The sequence below is a fragment of the Polypterus senegalus genome, chromosome 7 (assembly GCF_016835505.1).
Source record: "Polypterus senegalus isolate Bchr_013 chromosome 7, ASM1683550v1, whole genome shotgun sequence".
NCBI classification, from domain to species: Eukaryota; Metazoa; Chordata; class Cladistia; order Polypteriformes; family Polypteridae; genus Polypterus; species Polypterus senegalus.
Window position 1 is genome coordinate 155,410,205 of NC_053160.1, and position 22,438 is coordinate 155,432,642.

Consider the following 22,438-nt stretch of genomic DNA (forward strand, 5'->3'; position numbering starts at 1 on the left):
TGTGTGGGTGCGACTTTACGGCACGGCATTTTAACATTTAATCCCTTTAATGTGACATTATCTTTCAAAACGTTTAAAATTTGGTATTCCGCGCCTTGAAATGTGTTAGTTTAAATGCTAATATATATGCATTTTAAACTCTCAAATCAAGTTTTGTCACTTTGATATCACGTTCATTGAGTTTGATTTCAGGCTTTTAAAATTTGATATCAAGATTTTAAAAGTTGATATCTAGCTTTTGAAGTCTGATATCATTTAAAAGCGCAAAACATCGATATCAAGCTTGATATCAACTTACAAAAACTCGATATCAAATTTGAAAAACCTGATATAATTTAAAAGCGCGACATTACATTTCAAAAGATCGACAATAAATTACCAAATGATGTTATCAAATTTCATAAGCCTGACTATCGAGTTTTATAAAAAAAGGAAAACAGATTAAATGTTAAAACGGTCTGCCATAAAACGTAACCTTCTGTCGATTGCGTCAGCGTGTCGGAACTCACCGGTTTGCTCTATCGGGACCTCAGCACACCTTCCTCTTAGCCGAGTAACTCGGTCGGCACTAGGACCCAGTAGCCTCAGTGCTCGTCTGGAGGGCGAGCGGCACTGCACCTCCACACATTACGGTGCTCGGCTTGAGCACAACTCGATGTTGCGATGGGAGTAACAGTGTAACAAGCAAGGTGACGGGCAAGGCGAGCCGCTCGGCGTTTCACTGCAGTTGTCGTAACTTTGTATGTATCTGTGACACGGAAGCTTTTGCTTTGACGCCAGGTTTTGAGCATTTTATTGTCATTTTAACACCCAGTACCGTTGACATCTCTCGTTAGGTGTGCGCAGTCTCGAGCCGCGATTTAGACAAACATCTTGAGGTGCGCTTACCCTGGGGATCTTGCTACATTTACGGGTTGTGTACATTTTTTGGAGCTGAAAATAGCGCAAAAAGGGAAAAATACAGAAGCAGGGATGCTGAAAGTCACCATGCCCTCCTCCAGATCTGGAGCCGCATCAGACTACTGGATCGACGGCTCTAACAAGGAGACCTTGGCAGATTATTACGAGCTGGAGTCTGAACTGGGACGGTGAGTACCTGCGGGGTCCACTAGCTGGGGAGGAGGCGTTTATTTAATTTAATGAATTTATTTCTTTTGCGTCCTGTCAAACATACACGTGTGAGCGGATGACTGCCTTTGTACTAATGGGATCTCGACGGTCGGCCAGCAGCTGAGCGTGCGGCGGGGGAGCTGTCAACCTCCGTGCCGGCTGGCAAGAACGGATTGTTTCGAGCAGCCGCCTTCGAGAGTGTAGCCGTTTAAATAACACAGTCAGTACCTCTAATAAAACTACCAGGAAAAAAAAAAAGTATTCCATGCGGCGGAGCAGCCAACATGATAGAGCTCTGCAACTGCAAAACAGACCACAATTTCCTGAGCGCAACTGCAACGTTGTTTCTGAGCAAAGTATGCGGAGGAACCGGATCAGACTGTCACCCGCTCAGTATTTGAGTGAACCTCTAGTTTATATAGCGACTTTCATGGCAAGAGTTAAAGCAGTGCAATCAAGTTCAGCAGAGACGGGTATATTTTAAAGATGTACGCTGTTGGCTGCTTCTCGTGTTTTAGTGTAGAAAAGCGAGCGGTGACCTGTGACATAAGGACCGCGCTAGCACAGCACGATCATTTTTTTGAAGAGTTACAAAGTGAGAAAGCATTATGGACATGTATTCTTTGCAGCTCCACAGATCTTTTGCTACCAGCAAAAACTTAATTCACTTTATAATTATTGGTGTAACACCGATGAAGTCGAAGCCTGCCTTGTATTTATTTGTATGTGGTTGAAGAAAAAAAAAATAAAACATTTTCGCTTAAAACTAGATGCTTAATGAAAAGCCATCAGTACATTTACACAGCCCACTTAATCCATTTGGTAGCAGTACAGGTAGCGATCCTGAAGCTGTTTGACTGCATATGGACACTCTGACATCCACCAGTTGTCCAAACTGCATGTAGGATGAGTGCCAAGAGAAAAAGACACAGGAACACATGGAGAATGTGCTGACTGCACAGAGACAGGCATTTAGCAATCCACATCCTCTGCCTGTTGGAAGAAAAATGTTGATTACCAAAAAAAAAGTGATTGTGGTATTCATTCATTTTGATGTAATGGGTATCAGCATCCTAGTTAATGTCTAGCTTGAGTTTTGCCATTCACACTTGTTATAACTCCAGTGTGATGACAAAGTTGAAAGGAAATTCCAAAGTGAGAATTGCTGTCAGCATCTCAAGTTGGCCTGTGCTAGTCTCAGCCTAATTACTGTGTGTCATCTGCTCATCAGTTGTTCATTCCTTCAGAACATAAAGTTAGGTAGCAACTCAAGCTAAGCGGCCCCTGTCTTTACCAGTGACGCCCTACCAGATGTGCCATGTTTGCTTCTTGGAAACTCATTGCTAATTTGGCTTCAGTGATGCACAGAAGATATGCCAAATACAGTATGTTCTCCACTTGGCTTGGACTTTGTGTTGCCCCTGTATGTATCAAACTGTGATATATCATGCAAGGTATTTTAGTCCTCTGGTACTGGTGATGGTATGCTGTGCTGAAGAGAGGTGGTCTGTCTGAGAAACTGTCACTCCATGAAATTTCAAAGGCAATATTAGCCCTCTGTTGAGTAGTGAAAGATTCATGCTTTAACACTGCCTCTGTTTGGATGACACTTCTGACATGCTGAGTTTAGTTAATTTGGCATAAAACATTAATTTAAAGGTGGTGTTTGTGGGCACTGATTTATAATATTGTTATGTGTGTTGTGGTCAATTTTATTTTTGCAGTAGTAAAACCACATGCTGATTTCTCTTCAAACCAGCTAGCTCAGATAACTTATTATATCCATCAAAGTTTTTTACTACACATAAAGTTAGTAAAATTAATACTCTTCAGAATTATTGAGTGTTATTTATGAATGGTTTCAGTCTGTGTGGAATATCACTCCTCTGCTTTCCTTGTCCCCCAAACCCCAAAGGTGTGTTAACTGGTGGCTCTAAAATTGGCCCCAGTGTGAGTTAAACATGAATTGGAGTGCCATCTTCTTTTGTGCCCATTGTTGCAGGGACTGGCCTATAACTTCTGCAAGTTCTGTTAATTTGGGTTAACTGGTTTCATAGATGGATGGGTATTCATTTCTACCTATTCAATATCCATGTGGAGCCTGTATGCACTGTCTTTGTTAACTGTATGTTGTCCCCCCTGTGCTGCTCTGGTTTTTCTCTCACAGCTCTCAGACATGTGTGTTAGGTTGCTGGAGGTTTGTGTGTGTGAATATATCCTGAAATGTATAATTTTTGAATAATTTTGAGAAAAACAAGATGGTTGGATAGTAATGACTTACTTTTTATTCCTGTATTATTAAAATACAAACTACTTTGAAATGTGATTGTTTATATTGGTATTATACGACATCTTCTGAAGCCATGGCCCTCAAATTGCACTTTTATAGTTTTTGGGATTTCTAACCACACTCCCAAGCCAAATGTGCACAAAAGTGAAAGTGGTGAAAAGGTCACCTAATTAAACTGCTGTCCCACACGTTTACTTGTGGAGCCTTTGCCTTATATTAAGTCAGTCATCCAACCCACTATATCCTAACACAGGGTCACGGAGGGTCTGCTGGAGCCAATTCCAGCTAACACAGGGCGCAAGGCAGGAAGATAGCTTTATTACACCGCACTTCCCACTAGCTTAGAGGTGGAGATGCGACCATCCATTTTTTATGTATACTTTATTTCAACGCCATAACCGTTTATCCATTTTTGTTCTCATTTACTCATACAATTTAGTGTCATCTACAGCATAGCTGGAGCTCACTCCCACCTATACACAAAGAGGCAATAACACAGTCATTTACAAGTTTAGCAACCCCACGTAGAATATTAAATCTGACCCCAAACTAAATGTTACTAACAGACATGATCAGTGCTTGAAGTGGGCTGATAACATTAAGGGGGGGCCACACCCATGATCTTTGATATTATATACATCCATCAACATGCTTAAAACAACAAGGGGATCCCCCTACTCTTCAGTATTATATATATGCCTGTAATCACACTTCCAAGAGGAACCATAAGTGTCTCCTGCTCTTTCAAGTTATATACACTTATCAGCATGTTCATAACCCCAAAGGGCACGACTCCCCCCACCTGCTCCTCCAGAAGCATACATATATACATATACAGTAACAATGTGCTCAAAACTCCAAAGGAGGACCACTCACCCCACACATTCAGTTATAAAATTGTGTACAATTTACACCGCATTGCAATAACGGCCAAGAAGATGGGGGAAAAAAAAAAAACAGTACCGCCAATTATGTTTCCACACAAAGTATACAACATTCTTCAACTAGTGGACTTAATCATGTACTTGGCGGTGGCTGTCCCTCTTTTGTGTGCATTCATCCAATCTAAATCTAACTTGAACAACACATACATGCCAGTTTAGCACTTAAAATGAGTTTGCCAAAATTAGGCAGTCATTTTTTACATTTTTTTTTTATTGTGCCCTGCAATGGATTAGCGTTCAATGCAAAGGTGGTTCCTGCTTTACGCTTCATGACCCTAAATTATGTCCATAAATTGGATGGAAATAGCAGTGATAACAGCATTCAGAATTTGTCCTTTTATAGGATAGACCATGGCTCTGTTCAGCTCTTTATTGGAATAAGTAGATTTGGACAGTTTAAGGACACGCAGTTCTAAAAATTCAAACCCACAACCCATCAATATCTAGAACAATAGAAGTAAAGCAGGATGAGCCTTAAGTTGCTACAGCTATTTTATGATTTTGTTTGGTTATTTTCTTTATTTTAGTATAAATTAAAAATAATCAACATATTTGTGTCTAATTTGTGTCTATCCATCTTGTAATGCCGATGAAGCTGCAATGCATCCCTTCTGCATTGGGAACAAAGCAGCAACCAGCCAAGAGCGGAAGACTCAAGAACCTATAAAAAAAGCAAGAAAACTACACAGTTTCCTGACAGACAGTACTCGGGTGCAGCATTCAAAAACAGAATGACATATTTGTGGAATTGTGTCCACTCATCCATAAACTTGATCATATGTCATTCTGCATATTCAGGGACTAAAACTAAACATGGCACAGTAATGTGTGATGTCTAAATTATAAGTAGGGGTCTGAAAACAGAACTTGGATGGAACTACCTCCTCGTGGACCAAAAATATACTTCCCTTCATCAAAGTGATATCCTTCCTGTTTGTTTAATCAGAAAATATTTTTCTCTGTATTATACTGTACTTTGACTATAATGAATTAGCTCAGCAGATAAGATAGATGAAGTGTTTATGCAATTTGTGCACTGGTTCAGTAAAAATGAAATGTTACACAAATCACTCACCAGTTGTTTCTTTAATATTCTTTAACTGGAATTGTACAGCAATACAGGCAATTAGTGTGTTGGTGGTTCTTGTTAATGGCACATAGTGGGTGGTAAGTAATTGACACTGGTTTATGTGGGAAATTAAAGGTGCTGTTTCTCCCACAGGGTATAGCCGGTGTTGATCCATGTATGTGTTAAATTGAGGTGCTGATGGTGGCACACCTCTTTTTTTAGTATAGCACATGTAATCATTGGTTCTGTCATTTTAGAATAGACTCTTGCATGTTGTTGTTTATGAACTAAATAAATCTTGCATTTTATAAATTGTACATAACACTCCTATGAAGTGTGCTTTGTTGTGTTGCTAGTTGTCCACGTGCAGCCATGGAGATATTTGAATAAACCTGCTTGTGTCTTTTTGTTCTCCTAATGACAATTACTTGTCGCACCTGTGGCTTGGTATGCTGTCATGTAATTACCTAAGGAATGTAGGAGAGAGGGGAGTACAAACTGACCCAGTGCCTCCATCTCGCAGCACCAGGGACCTGCATCTGATCTCATTCATGGATTAGTCCTTGTCACATTGTGCGGGTGTCTGCATTCTAGCAAATAATACAAAAGTAAGAAATGTCTTTTTTTTCTGTGTTATCTAAGTAGTGTAAGTAGAATATTGTACCATATATATGGACCTGGACGAATTGCATCAGTATGTGTGAAATGAATGAAAAGTGCTATGCCAGTGTAGTTTGAATTTGTTGCTTGCTGCATAAGAAGAATCATAACTTAGAGTAGTATGGAATTGTCACTTAGTGCACTTGGTTACATGGACTGTACTTCATCCACACAGGTTCACTGGGTTCAATCTGTGTTTCTGTGTATTTTATTTAAATAATAAGTAAGTTCAGATTCATGTTATCTGCGTATGTAATTGTTCCTTGCATGTTTGGCAATGTAAATCAGTTGTAAGAGCAGCCATGCAGTGAGAGCTGCAGGGTGTTAGAGAGGTGCAGATTTTCATAATGTGTGATGACTGTGTTCTCTCAGTGTCCACATGGAGTTTCGTAAAGAGATTCTGCTTTTTCTATCTATCCCAAAAATAAGCACGTTGGCTTTATAGGCAACCGTACATAATGTCCAGAGTGTATGACTGTGCACTGCAGTGGATTGTTATGCCGTTAAATGTTGGTTTAAAAGTGAAAGGTCCCAAGGCTCCAAGATTCTGCCATCATATGCCCACCACAGACTTTATGAGAGAATGTTCAGACGGAGGTGGGTGGCCATTTGGCTGAGGTCTCCAAGACTACAACTGTCAGACTTTGTCTTTTTATTTTTTATTTTGTCTGGTGTAATTGACTGGTGACTCCCAAGCGGAATTGCTGCTGATCGGAGTTTTGTTGGCCATAGCTCAAGGATGATGTTAATGGACAGATATCATTTTATTTGATTTATACTAATCAGTTTGGAGCTGTTTTGTTTTACTGATTGTGTTTGTTCATATCTATATCTTTCTGTGTATGCATTATGTAATTAGTCATTTCTAAAGGGGTAATTGCATTATACTTGTGAATTTGTTGCAGTACTATGAGCCTTCTCTCAGTAAAAAAACACTATGTAAAATTAAGCTGAATTTACCTGAATTTTGGCCAACTCTGATTTCATGGTCTCTGGATTGCCATTAGCCTATTCTTGATGATTAGCAGGTTAGCAGCAATGGATGGATGTAATTCAAAGACATTTCCAGATTATCATTATAGTGTAATTTCCATTCTGTGTAATAAACATTTGTTGGGGAAATGACTTGCTTGGAATTGCACATCAAGTCTGTAGCATAGAGTTTAAAAAAACACCTAGTGGGTCCAGTTGCCAGCACCAAATAATGTATAACGAAACATAATGTAACACATAATTCCATTCTTGAAATGACCTAACATAATTTTTTTCTGTTCTGCTAGCAGCATTAGGTGCTAGGCAGAAACAGCACCAGTCTACTTCTGTACAAGTCCACACCTACAGTCATACAGGTTCAGTGTACCATTCCTGCACTTCTTTGGTGATGTGCGATTGAGACTGAAATTCCCATGCAAATATGAACCACACATACTCCACACAGGCAGGCTTCAAAGCCAGGACATTGGATCTGTAAGGCAGCAGCATTTACCAGCCTGTCACCCAATAATGTATATTTTAAAAGTTACAAGAATTATTTTCAGATATTACCCAGACGGGGGAGCAGTTAACCATGTGTCTGTTTTGAAACCAGTATACAGTCAACCCTCGTTTATCGCGGTTAATACGTTCCAGACTCTGCCGCGATAAATGAATTTCCACGAAGTAGGATTCTTTATTTATAAATCGAATATTTTTGCAGTTAGAGCATAGAAAACCTGTTTACGACCTTCTAAATACACTGTAGTCCTACGTGCAGATGGTCTGAACCTATGTGTGTGCAGTCATTTGCAACTACTTTGAATATCAATTGTAATATCAATTTACAATTTTATTTAGTACTCAGACATTATCTGAACCTTCATTACTGATTTTAGAGCACTCTTCCCAAACAGGGTTGCTCATATGTACTCTTTTGCAATTTTTTGTAGGGGATGTGGAAAAAATGTAAATGTGCTAATGAACACACCCAAGCCCATCTTCCTCAGGTAGAATCTGAGAGTACTGCATGCTTGCAGTGTACTATAGTACATGTTTCACTTGAATTGCATTTTTGAAATATCAGTGTTATTAATGGGTATTTCATTTAGTTTACTGAAAAAACATCAGCAGCATAAATGAAAAGTTTTTTTTTCAGTCACGCAGATAGTTGCTGTTTTATGTCTGTGGTGGCCCCTTTACTCCTAATTATGCCCTAAACTTCCTGTCAGTAAGTTTTGGTTTTTTTTTTTAAGATTGTTATACAAGTTCAGCCTATACTGAAGGAGCGAGACAGCTTCTACTGATTTATTAAAAACAAGCTAAACCCTCTCTCACCTTTTTAATTGTGAGCCAAAAAAAAAGACAAAGTTTAAACATGATTAAATGATTAAACAGCTTAAAAGCTTTATTTTGTGAATTGTAAAGGTGTTAGATGGTCCAAGGTGCTAGAGTCAAGTCCCAGCCTGTTGCTGTGTCTGTGGTTGTACCTGCTTCATGTGTATGTGCAAACTTTGTGTCTGGTACTGACGTTCCCTGCCTTGTCCCAAAAGCATACATGTTAAATTGACTGGTGCATGCCCACTAATGGACTGGCTCTCCAGACTTGACCGTGATGTTGCTGGGACAGACTTTGTCTCCGTGCCAGTTTAAAAATGAGCAAATGAACATGAAATGAGTAGACGAATGAGAATGTTTGCACCTGAACAGTCATGGTGCACAAAAACTGTTTCTTCTGCTGAAAAATTAAAAATGATGACTCTTTCTGAAATATTAAAATTATTACATGTGCCTTGCAATAATCTTTAAAATGGCTGTTGAATATGGTGCTATGTCAAGAATGAGTTCCTGCTTTGCACCCAGTATTACAGGGGTAGGCTCCAGTGATCTCAATCAGATTAAGCAGCTTTGATAATTGTTTCTCTGCCAGTTTATTGGCCATCTTCATGGTTCACCTAGGTTGCCCAGTTGTCCTGAAAATGTTGGGTATCAGAGCAAACATTTTTGCAGATGATGTCAATCTTGTTTAGTCTTCTTTTATGATGAGCAAAAGGAACTCTGAACTTATCTTAACCCCACTTCACAGGGATAAGCTTTGGAAATTGCATATCATGTTAGTTAATCCATGTAATAGTCCTTTGTTTATGCATTATCATCTACTAGTATTGAACAAATCGGAGAAGCCAAGTACAGTCATTCATTCATCATCAAACCAATTTAATGCAAACTATGACTGTCAACTGTAGTACCAGTAGGACTGGGATTTGGTCTGTTTAAGGGCACGCTCATTCACACACACACATTCTCATTCATGTTGGGTTGGTTTTGAGTTCAAGTTAGAGGAACCTTAACCTGTATGGCTTTGGACGTGGGAGGAAAACCCACAGGAACAACAGGAGAAGATTCTAACTCCATATAGGCAGTAAGCAGGCCGTGGTTTAAACCCAGGACGCTAGATCCATGATTTTTGGATAACAATATAATCTCAATAAGTTTACATATACATTAGCTTAAATACTTTACACAGTTGATCTAGAAGAAACCCCCCTCTGTGCACCACATCTGTGTGGGATGTTAAGGCTGATTTAAACTAGTTGATGGTGTTTGTAGTATGTAAGATGGTCAAATGATCTATTAAAATTCAGACGGTTTTTGCCCTTCAGGATCATTGCTCCTCTTGCTGCACTTTTTTTTCCATAGGTGAACGTATTTGTCCCTCACTTTTTTCCACTGTTTCATACAGCATTCATATGTTGTTTTAAATGTGCTATATAAATAAATTGACATTGACGTACATTCCCCGACTTCCAAACTGGAAGATGAACAGAAACGTGCAAATATGTAGTTGACCATATGGGCCAATCAAGTCATGAAGTCTGCATAGATTCGCATTGACACAATGCGTAATTACAATTTTGAGAGGTGCATGTCAGGCTTAACCGTAGGTTACATAGGTAATGTGTATCTATGCCTTGGGCTCGATACAGAAGTATAAATCAGCTTTTAGTCACACCAGAAAAGTCTTCAGAAGTTGAGTGGGTTTTTTCTTCTTTTTGATTCTTATCTTCTTTTTGTGCTTCCTGTCACTTCTTGGAATACAGTGGGCAGCCAGCTGTAATGATATTTACATGTCACACATAGCAGAACATTATTTATCTTCATTATTTTTAATAAATAGGCTGACACCATCGTCTCTTAACTGTGTGAATGAGAGTAAAGAAATGACACAGCACAGCTGATAAATAAAATGGCTACAGAGAGAACTTCAAAGGCCTAGCTGGTGGCCGTTGATAAGTGCATGTAAATCGTGTATAGATATTTGTGTCTCTCTTTGTATAGCAGCAGCTACATGCACAATGGTGAGTAACTTGTGGGAGGATCCAGTTGTCGGCACCAACACTGGCACACATCTTAAATATGTGATATGGTTTCTTGAGCCTAGTGGTATTTTCTCTTGATGGTTTTGCACAGTTTATCTGTATTTAAATATTATGTGGGGCAGATGCTGAAGCTACACAATAAAGTTTGTGTTGTTTAGATGAATTGATAATTATCTGAATAAAGAATAGGAGCAAAATAAAAAAAAAAAATCACACCCTCACCGAAACTCTATTGATACGCAATGTGTTTTTTTTTCTTCTTTATGATGGTATGGAATAAGAGTGATCTTTGTCTGAAATGCTTTTGAGATGCTTTAGATTACTGCATGTTATTACTGTAGAGAACTTAGTAGGTCATCCATTCAGTCTTTTCGTTTATTTTGAGGCTTTCACTGCAGGCTGGTTTACTAATGAATGAGTAAATGAACTCTGTGTAGAGTGTTTGCTCTCCTTTTGCTGGCCAAATAGGCGAATATATGAAACGTGTCACAGTGAAGTCAAATTTAAACTAACCCCCAAATTGCTGTTTAGGTCTGTAGTGAATTGTTTCAGAATTCAATGTTTACATGGAAATATGGCATCATAGTCAATTAAAAATTTTACCTAAAAATATAACTCATCATCAGTTGTATTTAAGTTACGTGGGAGTGTATAAACCTACACATCCGTTTTCTGAAACCGGTTTCTCTGTTCCATCATTACAGGGAGTCAACCTGCTGCCCTATTTTGGCCACAAACTAGAGGTCTGCGTGGGACTGATTTTTTTTAAACCCGTGCCAGCCCGCTTCCGCATACACTTGGCCTCATTTGTCCCGCTCCCACCTGTGGAAACACCCTGCTTCCCATTAAGAAAAAAAGTCATGAATGTTTGATAAGATTGTTTAATGTGATGAACTGGTAGGTGGCTGAAGCTTTACCTATTTGGCCCAGTTGCTCTTTTCACTTTTTTTGAGACAATTCTGCTTCTTCAGTATTTAATACAGGTACTCCGTTGGGACTTAATAGTTTGTGAGCACAAGTCTGCATGTCTTTTTCACAGAAAGGAACAAAAAAGAGCAGTGTAAGCAAGGTTTCTTTATAAAGCTTTATAAGTAGGCAACCATTAACTGTTCTATATTGAAATAAAGTACAATCTATGTCAATAATTGCTGTTCATTCCACAAAAATGAGGAAATGGACACGGAAGGTAGGTGCTGTCTACAGTGTGTAAAAGTCACACATATAAGTTTCCTATTCAGAATAATAGGTATAATACTGTTATAGAAACACAATTAGGGTTAAAGCTCATTTATTACAAATCTCTTCTTGTTCCTACACCTTTTTGATCGTCTTAAATAAAAGATATTGAAATAGAAACTTTGGGCTGAGAAATGTTGCTACTTTGTAGGGAATGTGGATAGGAATTGGTGCTAAACAGTTTGTTGACAAGTTCTTTTAGACATCGTAATATTTAATTCTAAATTAGTTATTGCATCTTTGAACATCTTAATTAAAGAGAGCACTGCTGTGAGTATATTTTTGTTGATGCAGCCAGTCATTAAATTGCTATAACACTGAATGCAGCGTATGGAAATTTGAGTTCCATCTTATCTCCACAGACTGCCTGAGTGACCTTGTAAGCTTGCCTTGCTGTCCAATATGTTTAAAATACCTGACTAACCTTTTTTACATTAGCCAGGATCTATGCAACTTTGGGTGCTTTCTCCATCACTGCTATTGTAAAAACACTTGAGAGAATTGTGTTAAGAATGGGCACTACAGTTTAATCTGTTGTATCTGTGCAAGGCAGCGATCGTGTCAATTCTGAAACCTCTTACATTCTTCAAAAAGTAAAGCGCAAATGTTTTCACCTGTTGTAATCATGATGGGGGAAAGTTGCAGAGCCCTACACTGGGCTCTCACCACACTTGGGAGTGATTGATTCCGTGTCCGATTAACACTATCAGGGCCATCATAAAAGGAGCCACCTCACTCCATTTGAGGAGCCAGAGTTGGGAGGAGGTCGATGAAGTTTGAGTGGAGGCAGAAGGACTGTGAATTGGCAGCTGAAGAAAGGACTGTATTGTGGTGCTGTATAGACTTTGCTGTACTTTGGGGGAGCAAAGAAGAAATGCTTCCTCAGCTGTAAACACGCTAGCATGTCAATAATGTACAATATCCTTTTACAGTATTTGGGCTTTTTCTACCATGTACAAGATAGAACAGTAACTCTTTAAACTGCGGACTGACCAGTTTTGCCTGCTGTGTTATAGCCCTCACCAGACACTGTGTCCTAAAGCTGTATATCCTTGCAAAAAAATCCACACATTTATCCATATGCTTTGCTTTTAGCATGAACTGTTGCTTTTGACAGGTTTGGTTTGGTAAGAATGTCAGTCTAGTTTGACCCTTCACTACTGCATATGCACAGCACTTTAAACCTGAGGTACCTGACTTGTGTCCATTGTATACATTTATTGCAGTAAACAAATGGCACTTGATTGGCATTTCCATCGATAACAATTGAAATTTACTTCCAAATGCTAGACTTCCCTAAAGCAAGTTTTGCAGTCTTGCACTCTACTTTTTTTTAATGCTGTTTGTACTCGGGCTCTGCAATCTTGAGAAGGCTGAGCGTGAGACAATATATACATGCTTTGTAACTGATGTATTGAATGAATGTACATTCTTTTTAAATTTTAACTTTAATTTCTCAGACTCTAGCTCATGGGTGTTGACTGCCCAATCCTGCCCACAATGCTGAAAATAAGTCCCACATTGCAATGCTTGTATTGGGACCCACAAGTCCTGCGGAGTGCAGACCTCTACCACTAACCTACCTAGCAGTCGACTGCACACACACTCACTCATAGCTGGCCAATTCAGAATCACACATTAACCTAAAACACAGTGTGATATGGGATGGAACTGCAGCACCTTGTAAGTGAAGTTACTGTATATATTTTAATACATTCTTGTTGGCGGAGAGTGGAGATATATTCCATGGTGGTCAGAAATAGAGGTAAGAATTTCACTGTTCTCTGTACAAGTTACAGTATGACGGCTACTATTAATAGTGGAGCCCTGTGATGCACTAGCATTCTCACAGTACAACCACCACTACCACAGGTAATAATACTCCTATCCAGGGTTGCTTCATGCCATACGCTGAGCAGCTCTGTCCAACCATGACTCTGAATTTGATTATGCATGTTTGAGAATCAAGCTCTGTTTATTACTGGTGATAACTTACCTATAATGTAAAGGCTTTGGGAAAAATCCAGTCAAGGAAAGTTGTCTGCCAGTGTATATTTTATGTATGCTTTTCTTAGTGTGAAACTTTTTTCATACAAACCAACAGTATTAAATTTGAAAGAATATACACTAGAAGTACACAAATGCACAACATCAAGTTAATGCAAATTGAGGCTAAGTAATTAAGAAAGAAAAGATTGCAAAAATTAAAATTGGAGCAGTGTGTGGAAGCACCTTTTCATATGGCACAACTATCTTTTTCTCCCCAGTTCGTCTCATCCACTGTGATGTGCAGTAGCTCAGGAAAGAGTTTGACATGTATCATTTGTCCCACTCACCATGGCACACAGCAGTATGGGAATATGTGAGACTCACTGCTGTTGTACCCATGCTTTGTCCCTCTAACTGTGGTTCCCATACTCTTACTCTTTTTTGGTCACTTAATTCAATTACAGTAGATTTGTAGGTAGCTAGATAGAGGTGGGTGTAGAATAGTGGGTCTGCAGCTTAACAATTAGGAGTCCTTTTTTAAATAAATAATTGAATAGCTAGCTCGATCGCCCATGGGTGTGCATGCTCGTGCAGCTGTTAGAGATGGTGAGGTAACTAGGGCAAGATGCACCAGCATGTGATGGTGTGATTTGTTTCAATTGCTTCATTGGCTTTCTGAGGTGTGCGATTGAGACGCTGTACCCATGGAGGCATATAAGGGAGAGTTGGCATGAGAATTGAAAAGAGAAAAACAAAAGAAAAAAGAAGGAATGTTAAAGAGAGGAACAGAGAGAAATGGGCAGGAGTGAGTATAAGACAGGAGGAAGCAGGAGGACGGGAAGGTGAGCCCCAGGAAGTAGCGTGGCCAGCACTGAGGGGGGTGAGTGGTCACTTGTATCAGGAGCAGCCATTATGCTCAGGGTGTGCTTTCGCCAGAGGAGCCAGCAATTGGTAGTGGTGGGAGGTAAGTGTGCTCTCGCCTGGAGGGGCCAGGTATCGGCAGCTGTTTGAGCAGAGCAGGGCTCAGCAGCTCCCCGTGGAACACTGTGGGATTGGCAGTGGGGACACTGGCTGGAATAAAAGGTTGTCTGTCCCTGTTGGATGGATGTCTCTCCCTGCTCTGAAGCCCAATCAGGGTAAGACAGAGAGGTGTTAGTTTTAAAAGGAAGGCACGGGGGATAAGAATTGTAAAGGGATGGTTTACTGTGTTTTTGAACCTCGTTTTTAAGGATATTTATTGGATTTTAACCTCCACAGCAACATTCATTTTTATAGGATTATTTATTTATTATGGATGTTTGAACACTTCACTGTTTTGGACACTGATATGCTTTTGTACTGTTTCACTTACCCTTTGCTTTGTGAGTTGTGTCCTTGTCTCTTGGCTCATCACTCAGGTATGTTATTGGGTTCCAGAGGCTCCCTAGAGCATTGGGTAGTGTGGAGCTGAGCCACACCATTACATTGGGCAAAAGTAGGTTTACAGTTGTTTGTATGGAAAAGGACATGCAGGTTTTGATTATTACAATGGCTTTATTAACTGTAACTCAAAAGAATGTCACAAAAGCATATTGCACTTAGATACAATCTCGTAAGTGCTCAAATTACCTAAAAGATGCATGTTTTGTGTTCTCACAACTGTAAACCTACGTTTGTCCACTCCTGTATAATACTTTAGTTGTCCTTAAAGGGAAATTAAAACTTTATGGAAGCTCAAGGAAAATTTTAATATTTCCTCAAACACAGACAAGAACGTCTGGCTTAGATTATTAAACAGATGCTACCATCGGATAACAAGCTTGTAGTTGGCAGTATATATGATCACATCAACCCAGTTGTGCCACAGGTTTATATTTAAAGAAATTAAAACTTGGATACAGCAGGTCCAGCTTATTGTGTCCAAAATGGAACATGCTGATAGAAGTCCAAAGTTTCTCTGGTTGAATTCCACCAGCATTCAAGGTCAGAATCATTCAACCTTGGAGTGTTGGCAACAGAGTAAATAATTTCTGTTGCTGAGTTAATAAATCTTAACAAGGATAATGCAACATATCTCCCTAGGTAGTAATGTGGACAAATTATATCAGTATTTTAGTGTCTGGATTACACACTTAAGTTCTAATTATATTGTCCTCACTTTTTTACCATTGCTCATTTACACAGTGACCAGCCCCCTCCTGCCATTTCCACATCGTCTGACCATATTAGATGAAACCCATCCACAATTAAAATAGCATCTGAAATAAATTATTTCAGCTGGTTCTCTGTAGTGCACAAAATGCCTCATTACCCAAACTTGTTCTGATTCTCCATGATATGTGACAGTTCAGCTAACTTATTTATTTTTTTTATCCTTGCTCAGGATCTTCACCCTTTCCATTTTTGATTGAGCTGCTCCTCCAAAAAGGTTCAATGGGGCTCCTTAGGTGGTAGTTATGACAGCATTGCCATCTTGAATGCTTAATATACCCCACTTTATGTTTGTCAGAGCCTCTTACATTCTCAGATGTTATAAGCATAAGGTAGCCTTCAGATCCTCTACGCTCACCCTGCTCACTTGCAGCTTGTCCAAAATGCAGTTGAGACGAGCTGATGCCGACAGTCTATCTTAAATGTAAAAATCCATTTCAACATTTATAGTAAGAAACCAGGTGCCAGATCACATTTAATCTTACCGATAATAATTAATAATTGTTAAATAAAGATTAATAAAAACAAAAAGAGATATAAAAGGCTGCCACCTGCGTGGTACCTAGAGGTGTAATTTTTGGCTGATCCACTTACAGTTGATGACTGTCTTGGCAGCACCAGACCCAAGCTGAAAGCCAGCAATAGATGAGGTGCCTGCTTGCTATGTGCCATACTCTCTGCTAATTTAGAGTTGAAAATAAACCTAAACACGAATATCTTTAGGATATGGAAATAAAACCCACACAGACAAGGGAGAGCATTACAAATTCCACATAGATGGCGCTCAGGCATTTTTAACTTTCTACTCGGAGGCAGATGTGCTAACCACTGCATGACCACATTTTTAAGTTAACTCTGTGTTGATTCTCTGTTGGTACTTTCAACTTTTAATAAACTGTCACACAGTCATTGTAAGCCAACATCCTCTGTTATATTTGGTAACAGATTAGGATCAGTGTCTTTTTAGTTTGACTTGCAGCACTTTAAAGAAGTACTAAGACAGCATAGCTAATTAGTCAAAAACTTAATTTACAGAAACATTATTTTTGCTCAGGAGTTTTCTCTCAGTGCTGTAACCCTATTGTCCCTTGCTCCATAGTTGGAGCACAACTGAAACTCAGAACCTGCTAATTACTATACTACCTTCTTGGGCAGTAGAGCTAAAAGAGTTGAGCCTTGTGATGAGAGAGGTCTATGGCAAGAAGTTTATGGCCTTCACAACTCATGGGACAATCATGCAGTAAATGTTTTTTTTTAGATAATAGCTAGAATCATGCCTCAGTGGAGACACTGTATATATGACAAATTGATCTTGGCTTTTAATGTTACATTTGTAGGCCAAAACTTCCATTAAGCCACTTTCTGCTATCAATAAAACTTTTAAAGTAATTTTGGAAAGCCTGATAGCTTCATTGGCTTGTATTTGAATCAGAGCCTAGTGTCAGGTTGTATGTTCTCCTCATGCTCTCATATCCTCATGACTGTCAGTTTAGGTGTGATGACTCTTATCCATGTTTGAATCCTTCATTGTGTTAGTTCTGCAAACATGGACTTCCGCTCACTAGCCCTCTGTAATGGAATAAGGAGGTTTGGAAAATGAATAATGGTGAAATAATTAAACCCAAAGAGAAAGCAGATGGAAGTACTGACAGTTTAAGTGGCCCAATATATATATTAAACTGCAAATTCAAATATTATTAATTATTTGAATTTGCAGTTTAATGGCAAGCATTGTATTTCAGGAAAATTAATTTTCAGTTAATTGTTTAATGATTAATTTTTAATATAAACTCAGATATAAAAGGAAAAAGTAAGCCAAACATACTGTGCGGTAGCTTTAAAAAATCTGAAATTCACAATGAAATCCTAGTAATTAAAAACGGCCAGTCAAATGGTTTGACATGCCCAGAAATTGCTTTTGATAGAAATTGATATGTTTTTTCAAGATACCATTAAATTGATTTTTAAATATATCCAAGACGTTACTGGTGTTTCTAGAGGCTATCACTGCAGGAAATGGTAGATGTTTTTTTAAAAAAATGTATTATTCAATAATGGCTGCAGAATGTCATTTTCATCAGCCAGTTCTTCAGTGTCCTAGTGGTAAAATCCCTTAGCTTATTCTTAAAATGTAAATGTTAATTGGTCATTAGAAAATCTGTAATTGCATTAACACCACTGAAACCTGTTATTCTGTTCATTTGGAATTCAAGGTACCAGAATTCCTAAAGTTTAGTTTTGGGTTCAAAATGTCAGTCTTTATTGTTTTTTGGGAGAATTAATGTTATTTCATGTGACGGATTGACAAGAAACTGAAGCTTGCATTCAACGGAGCCCAAAGCTGTCTTGTGTGAAGAGGTCAAATTGGATTTAACCAGGATAGAAAAAGATGTTTAAGGCCCAGATGTTCAACTGCATAAGAGAATAAGCACATCAGAGTCTGTAGTTTAAGAAGCTAACACCTTGGTGTTAGATCATTAGTTGGCTTCTTTACTAAAAACACACCAAATATCAGTATCAACTGCAACAGAGAAAAGACGACTCCATGACGCAGGCCTTAGAGGCACGGTTTTAAAAAAAAAAAAAGCCATGTTTGAAGCTGTCAATTAAAAAGTAAAGGTTAGAACACAGACATTGAATGTAAGATGACTAAAAAAGCGTATTATATGAAGAAGCCAAGTGATGATCTGTAAGGTGTTAATTTCTCAAACTACAGGCTGATGCACTTATTCTCTTATGTAGTTGTGCATCTGAACCTTCACCTTTGTTTCCTATGCTGGTTATATCCAAGACATAATACACACCTTTGTATGAAATCTTCAGTTTTTTGGCAATCTGTTGCATGAAATACTCTTAATTCTGCAAAATAATGAATAGTCTGACCTGTTTCTTGAGAAAGCAGTTTCACTTTGGCCAGGACCCAAGTGACCAGAATAACAGATTTACTGTAAGTGTTGCAATTACAATTACAAAGGTTTCTCTAATACCCAATTAGCATTTAAGTATGACTAGTTAAAGATAATCAAAGGGATTTGACCATTAAGACACTAAAAGAATGGCTGCAGAAAAATAGGGCTTTGCAGTCCTATTACATGCGAATAATAAATAAAAAATCAGTCATTTCGAACAGTAGTGGCTGTTAGCAACACTAGTAATCTCATGGCTATATTTTGTAATCGATTTATTGTTATCCTGATTAAAAAATCTATCAAAAACATGAACATTTCTAGGTGTTTTCATACGTTAACTGGTACAGTACAATACAATACAATTTGATTTTGTACAGCGCCTTTCACTGAGTGCAGGTGCCTAGCAGTGACAAACTCTCAGGTAAAATGCAAGTATAGATTGTACCGAATAACAGAATTAATACACTTAGATACACATCTGTTAAAAAACACCAGAAACTGACTAACAAATGGAAAACAGCAAAATCTGTCTGTGATTTAATTGTTGAACTTTGGATGGTTGACACCGAAGAAGTTCAGAATTGTAAGAGAGAAAGACAAAGTCAGACACAGACTAATAGACAAAGACACACAGACTAATAACTGGTAGTATCTTTTGTGGATAATTAAATGCTAATGTGTGTGTGTGTGTGTTTGTGGTGGTTTTGGTCAGTTTCACTGTAGTTGCCCAGTCAAAGATGATTGAGACAGGAAGAAGTTGAGCAAGGTGCCTCATAATGACAGAGTTTGAGAAGCAGGGTTTAAGGGAATGCAAATGAGAGAGAAAGTATCGGGCAAGAGAGGTTGAGACACACGAGGATACTGAATAAAGAAGTTAACAAACACTTAGGGTATGTTAGGGTATGTGTATGGCAAGTGACAATCAAATTCCAAATATTTTTAAATATATTCAGCTACCAGTGTATATACAAGGGGGAGTCAATCTAAAGTTAAAAAATGGGATTTATTGGAAAATGGAATGATTCTTAACAAAACTGTCATTTCTTAGTGTTGTCTCCACCCTTCTCAATGTTATTATCGAACACTACATGCCAAGGGGTACTACAGTCACTAGTACAAGTTACTGTGACTTGCTGGAGACCAGTGTGAAACCTGCTATTCGATCCAAGCAGTGGGGACTGCTGTCTCAAGAAATGCTTTTGCTGTAAGACAATGCCCACCCACACACTGCTAAGAACACCAAGGCTTGTCTGGAGAAACTGAAGTTTGAGGTATTGCCACATACTCCTTGTTCACCAGATTTGGCACCATGTGATTTCCACCTTTTTGGACCTCTAAAAAAACATCTGAGTGGTCATCAATTCATGGCAGATGACATGAAGAAAGCGGTGTGCGAGTAGTTGCGAGGACAAGACAAATATTTTCATTCTGCTGTAAATCAGGCACTTCCATGCAGGTGTCGCAAGTGCATTGAGAAGGATGGAGACTACTGTACATTGGGAAATGACATTATCAGTTTTGTTAAGGTTTGTTCCATTTTCTAATAAATACCATTTTCTAACTTTAGCTTGACTCCCCCTCTTATAATATTATATAAATGAAACTTTAATACTGTATTGTTATCGAAATATATTTTTTTAAAGTCATGGAGCAAGTTGAGATGTTTCATTAATAAACTGATGGAATGCATTTGTTTAGTCAAAGTTCTTAATGATATAAATAAAGCAATATAGTCTAGTTACTGTATGTTTAGCAAAAAATATAAAAATGTGCAATATCTCATATCTCTTTTAGATCTACACACAATTACTGGGCGCACAGTAATGCATGGTGAAATGAAGATTAATGTCTGACATCAAATTGAGTTCAGCAGGGAATAAGGGTGCCGCTTCTGAGATGGACGACATTTGTCAGGTGTCCACAAAAGGAGATGCCTGTGATAGCAGATAGCAGTAAATTGTGCGAGTGTGCAAGAGCAAACTGTCACAAATCACTGTAGACCAGAGTTCCCTGGTGGTCTGCCCCACATTCGTTTCCAGTCTGAATCTCTTCCCTTATTAGCTTCTGTTATATGAAGAAACTGTCGTGTAATAATGTTAGAGTTTGCTAAGTGTTGTTATAATGTATAATGAAGATAACAGAAATACAATCTCATAAAGGAGTATTATTCACAGCTTGTCTATTTCATAGGCATTTCTTTTAAGTCTTCACTTAACGTGGCTTAATATGAATCAATACTGGTGAAATAATGAAGAAGTCTGTGTCCTTGAAAGAGGAGCAGCTGCATTGTAGCTTCCACTTGGTCCAATAAAACCCTGTTACAAAAAAATAATAGGATTAGGTAATTACAGCTTTGCCACCCTCGCCCTCTTACCGTATTTTGTTTTAAATAATTAGATCATTTACTGACTGGTAAGGATCATTCCCTTGCCTGTTAGTCATATGCACAAATGGGTCTATAGGCAGCTTTGCTTTCCTATGCCAATTACCTTGTAATACATTTTCCATTGGGAGTTTTTCAGCAACTTCAAGGCATTTTTCCAACTTGTAAAACCAACTGACCAGTAAGACCTATAAAAGTGGGCTGTGGTTTGAAGTACAATTTGATGGATTGGCATGAGTAGAATTTATCCCATGGGCCTGGATGATATCTTCATTTACAAGAAATCCAAATAAAGAAGTCAGTTACAATGAAGAGCTAGTTTACGACAGAATGCGCCATATCCCTTGACTAGCTCTAGTGAGAGCAGTTCTTTCGAACAGCTGGAATATATTTGAACAATTCAGATTGAAGTTAGAAATTGTGCTCATTGCATGAGGTTTTCTCAAGCAACATTACATACTGATAGAGACATTTTCACATTATACCAAGCTTAACTAATTCACTTTCATATATACTTTGAGTTAGTGCAAACCTCTTAAATAATTCTAGTTGAAAACTTCAGTGAGAGTCAGAGTCAAGGTAGGAGCCAACTCTGAATGGATCACCAGTAGCATTTAAATAATAAAGAAACAATTCACCAAGCTGACTTTGTCAGCAATATAGTGAATTGTTGGCCCCTCAAAGCTTCTTTCAGTGTTCTTGGCAGGTGATGAGCGTAAGGGGTTATGTCACTGCTGTAGGTTGGGGGCTGAGAACACCCAAGTGTTTAAACCTTTATCAGTTAATACCGCTTGGTTCTGCACTTTGGGACTATAAACCTTTGTCTGGAGGAAAGAATTGAAATTCAGTTTGCAAAGTGTGGAAGACATCATCAAAAAGTGTGCCAGATTTGGTACAAGTGTTAACATTCCTATTCATTTTAAGAGCTTGTGCTGCCTTCAGTACCTGTAAACTGTGACCCTCAGTTAGGTGTTCTGCACCCTCTTGGTTTCCCCTTACCTACTAAGTGCTATTTTCTACTGATTAAGTGAACACGTACTGTATTTAAAGTCTGATGTGAAAGCTTTTTGGTCAAAGCAGTCCATTGTACTGTGATGAAGAAACCTTAATCGACTCCAAGCAAGGGCCTGGGATGTTCTGCCATTTCTGTTTATCAACAGGGAACACGTATATTAATTGCAGATATCTGGGACTATCTGCCATTCAACTTTTCCCTGTCCAACAATAAATTTAAACAAGCAGTATGAACAAAATGTTTTTTTTGAAAGCAGAGGGATTTCAGCTCACATCACAGGGACTCTGAGGC

At 38.5% G+C, this 22,438-nt stretch overlaps 1 protein-coding gene across 2 annotated transcripts in view; it reads left to right on the top strand.

The window, feature by feature from the left end:
- Positions 1-609: 609 nt before the first annotated feature.
- Positions 610-22,438, top strand: part of camk4 (calcium/calmodulin-dependent protein kinase IV) — a 327,338-nt gene continuing 305,509 nt past the window's right edge. The window contains exons 1-2 of one of the 2 annotated variants that reach the window (XM_039759421.1): positions 610-740; positions 837-1,088. In XM_039759421.1, the coding sequence (XP_039615355.1) occupies positions 973-1,088 (116 nt within the window). In that variant the 5' untranslated portion in view covers positions 610-740; positions 837-972. Of the gene's footprint in view, positions 1,089-22,438 lie in introns of both variants that reach the window. The other variant, XM_039759420.1, reaches the window with a different exon arrangement.